At 36.2% G+C, this 3,352-nt stretch overlaps 1 protein-coding gene across 1 annotated transcript; it reads left to right on the top strand.

Annotated features, from left to right (window-relative positions):
* Positions 1–350: 350 nt before the first annotated feature.
* On the top strand, positions 351–3,067 carry LOC133850111 (odorant receptor 30a). The gene is made up of 7 exons (XM_062286095.1): positions 351–672; positions 1,359–1,497; positions 1,567–1,831; positions 1,906–2,005; positions 2,417–2,518; positions 2,575–2,682; positions 2,761–3,067. The coding sequence occupies exons 1-7, from the start codon at positions 361–363 to the stop codon at positions 2,860–2,862; spliced, it is 1,128 nt and encodes a 375-aa protein (XP_062142079.1). The 5' UTR covers positions 351–360; the 3' UTR covers positions 2,863–3,067.
* Positions 3,068–3,352: the final 285 nt, after the last annotated feature.

Here is a 3,352-nt window from a genome sequence, read left to right as displayed (position 1 = left end):
GCCAAAAAACGCGCTAAAATTTATGTGGTGACCTGGTTTATTTGCAACGACAAAGGTTGACATGAAAAAACTTTAAACCGAATTGAAATTAAATAAAACTGAAGCCAGGAATTCTCACAACGCCCACAAAGCAGTATAATAGCCAGCACTGTAATTTCAACGTGATACACCTTTAATTAGGCAATAACACGGTAATTAACACCCGCCCAGGAGCAATCAATAACCCTTTATCGAAAGCCGTTAATTATATAGGGGTAATAACACCTTAAACACCACTTGAGCCACTGCGAAGTCTATAAATGTAATTCGAGTGCCATTCGCGCAGTTCAAACTTCCTGCGACAATAGACTCTGCCTCATCATGGAGCTGCAAGCGATGGCCACAACAGAGATGCCGATCTTTGGTAACACTCTGAAACTGATGAAGTTCTGGTCGTATCTGTACGTTCACAATTGGCGACGTTATGTGGCAATGACGCCCTATGTGCTCACCAATGTAACTCAATACTTTGACATCTACTTGAGCACCGAGCCCCTGGACTTCATTATACGCAATGTCTACCTAGCGGTGCTTTTTACCAACACTATTGTCCGCGGTGTATTGCTGATTCTGCATCGTAAGCAATACGAGGGATTTCTGGAACTGTTAAAGAGCTACTATCTTCAGCTTCTGGTGAGTAGGCGAAACAATTCGTTTTTTAATATATAAGTTATTTTTCTGATTGCATAAATTATCACAAAGTGTTGAAAAATTACTTATTATAAAATGGTAAAACAAAAATTAAAAAAAAAAATAAGTACACGTTTATTTGTATATAATATATTATATATAACAACAGAAATATAAACATATTTCTATTGAATAATTTGAATTTTAAACTCTGACATTAATACTTACTTTTCTAAATTGAAAATTTGTCTGTTATTATTTTTTAATAATAATTCTACTGAGGCCCATATAAATTTGTTATTATGCTAAAAGTAAAATAGTAGTATTTTTCTGTTTTTATTTATTATGTAATTAGATTTTATAGTTTATATTGTCGTCTTTTCCTTAAGAAGTAAAATCTATTTCAATATCTGTACACATACATACATATATCGATGTCTTCAAACAAAATTTTATTTTCACAACATTGACTGTGTTTTTTCTACTAGATACATTCTTAAAACTTCCAACCTTCACACTTTTTAAATATTTTACACTTGTGTCTTACAACAGTAATCGACAAAGATGTTCTTAAGCTGAAACTTCATTTCTTTAGCAACAATATTGTATTCTGCTTTCTTTTTATATTTGTGTACGTAATATAATGTGTTTTAGTTTATTTTAATCGAATTTGTGTTTCTTACTTGTAGAAGTCCACGGACAAACACATTGCCCAACTGGTGTTGGAAACCACACGACTTTCCAACTCGATTGGACGCATTAATTTGCTAATGGGCACTTGCAGCTGCATTGGCTTTGTGACCTATCCCATTTTCGGCACGGAACGTGGTAAGCAAACCTTGGGCTCTTGTTGTTTATTTTACTGGCAATTTGTGGGCTTGCTTTTGCTATTTGCAGTATTGCCCTATGGTATGTATGTGCCAGGTATTGATAAATACGCCAGTCCCTACTACGAGTTCTTCTTTGTGGTGCAGGCCATAATGGCGCCTATGGGCTGTTGCATGTACATTCCGTATACCAATTTGGTGGTTACCTTCACATTGTTTGCCATCCTCATGTGTCGCGTATTGCAACACAAGCTACGCAGCTTGCAACGTCTGCCGGTGTCGCGGGTGCGTCAAGAAATTATATGGTGCATACAATATCAGGTCAAGCTGGAAGGGTAAGCGCAGCACAGCATATTTGCCTTTCATTTTCCACCTGCAAACAACTCAAAGCGAAAAGTCCTTTTCATAGGTTTGTGAATGCAATGAATCAATTGAATACCAATCTGCATTTGGTCGAGTTCTTGTGCTTTGGAGCGATGCTGTGTGTTCTGCTTTTTTCTATGATTATCGTAAGTCCAAAATGAAATCATTTATTTAGATGCCTAAGGTACTAATTGCAACTATGATGTTAATACCCGCTACCCGTAGGTTAGAGGGGTATTATAGCTTTGTAAAGCAAGTGTATGTATGTAACATTGTATACCAATATACCAAAAATGGTCTTCGGTTTATATAATTATTTTATCGGTACATTAATTTTTTTTATTAAAAATGGGTAGCGGGTATCTCACTTCTTACTTGTGCTATTTGGTTACCGATTCATTTTTAATAATGAACAGACAATATGACGATCAAAAAAATTAAAAACTCAGCCAAAAAGTGTAGTTACACTTTTTAATTAATTTCTTTAAGAATTAATCATTTTTTTATATATTGAATTAATAAATTGTCTATTTACTTATTCATTTTGCTTCCCCAAGGCCCAAACAATCGCCCAGACTGTAATTGTTATTGCCTATATGATCATGATATTTGCCAACAGTTCTGTTCTCTATTATGTGGCCAATGAGCTCTACTTTCAGGTATCTAAATGACTAATTTAATTGAAGAATATCATTCACATTTTGCTGAATTACAGAGCTTCTATGTAAGCATTGCCGCCTACGAAAGCAACTGGATGGACTTCGATGTGGAAACACAAAAGACGTTAAAGTTTCTCATAATGCGCTCACAAAAACCGCTGGCGGTAAATGCAATATTTCTCATATACGATTAAATATTAACGATATGTCTGATGGATACTTATTTGCACTTATTTCCTTAGATACTTGTGGGTGGCGTTTATCCGATGAATTTGAAGATGCTGCAGTCCCTGCTGAACGTCATCTACTCCTTCTTCACTCTGCTGCGACGAGTCTACGGCTGAGTTAGAGTGCTTATCTATTCTAAGGATTCTATGATGTTATCCTTTTGTTGGTCTTTTTGAAGGGGGCTGCATCTGTAAAATTGATTGCATTTAGCTTTTGGCCAATAAACGTTTAAAACGTTCTCCGCAATTCGATTGGCCAATGCATTCCGAATTGCATTTTCACGTTCAAAGACAAGAAATAAAGTATAATAAAAATGCGTCTGGGGGTTTATTGTTGGCTCTCAGTCTCTGTTTCTTTTACTGGCTGCGTCTCTATCTCTCTGTGGACCTCGTCTCTGAAAAAAACGACAGCTGACCAACGTTTGTGGCTGTCTTTTGTTGGCTTGGACTTCGACCATTGCGTATGCCCGGCACGTGCCACTTAGATAACTTCTATTTAAGCAAATATAAATCTAAAGTGTGTTAAATTAGATTAAAATGTTCTCGTAAAGTAAATGTTGCCCGCAGGCAGGTGGAGTGAGCAAAGAGTCCACTCGAATGTTGTTTT

Source organism: Drosophila sulfurigaster, chromosome 2L (assembly GCF_023558435.1).
Source record: "Drosophila sulfurigaster albostrigata strain 15112-1811.04 chromosome 2L, ASM2355843v2, whole genome shotgun sequence".
Taxonomy (NCBI): Eukaryota; Metazoa; Arthropoda; class Insecta; order Diptera; family Drosophilidae; genus Drosophila; species Drosophila sulfurigaster.
Note: the sequence above shows the minus strand (reverse complement) of the source record. Positions and strands in the feature narration are given on the sequence as shown.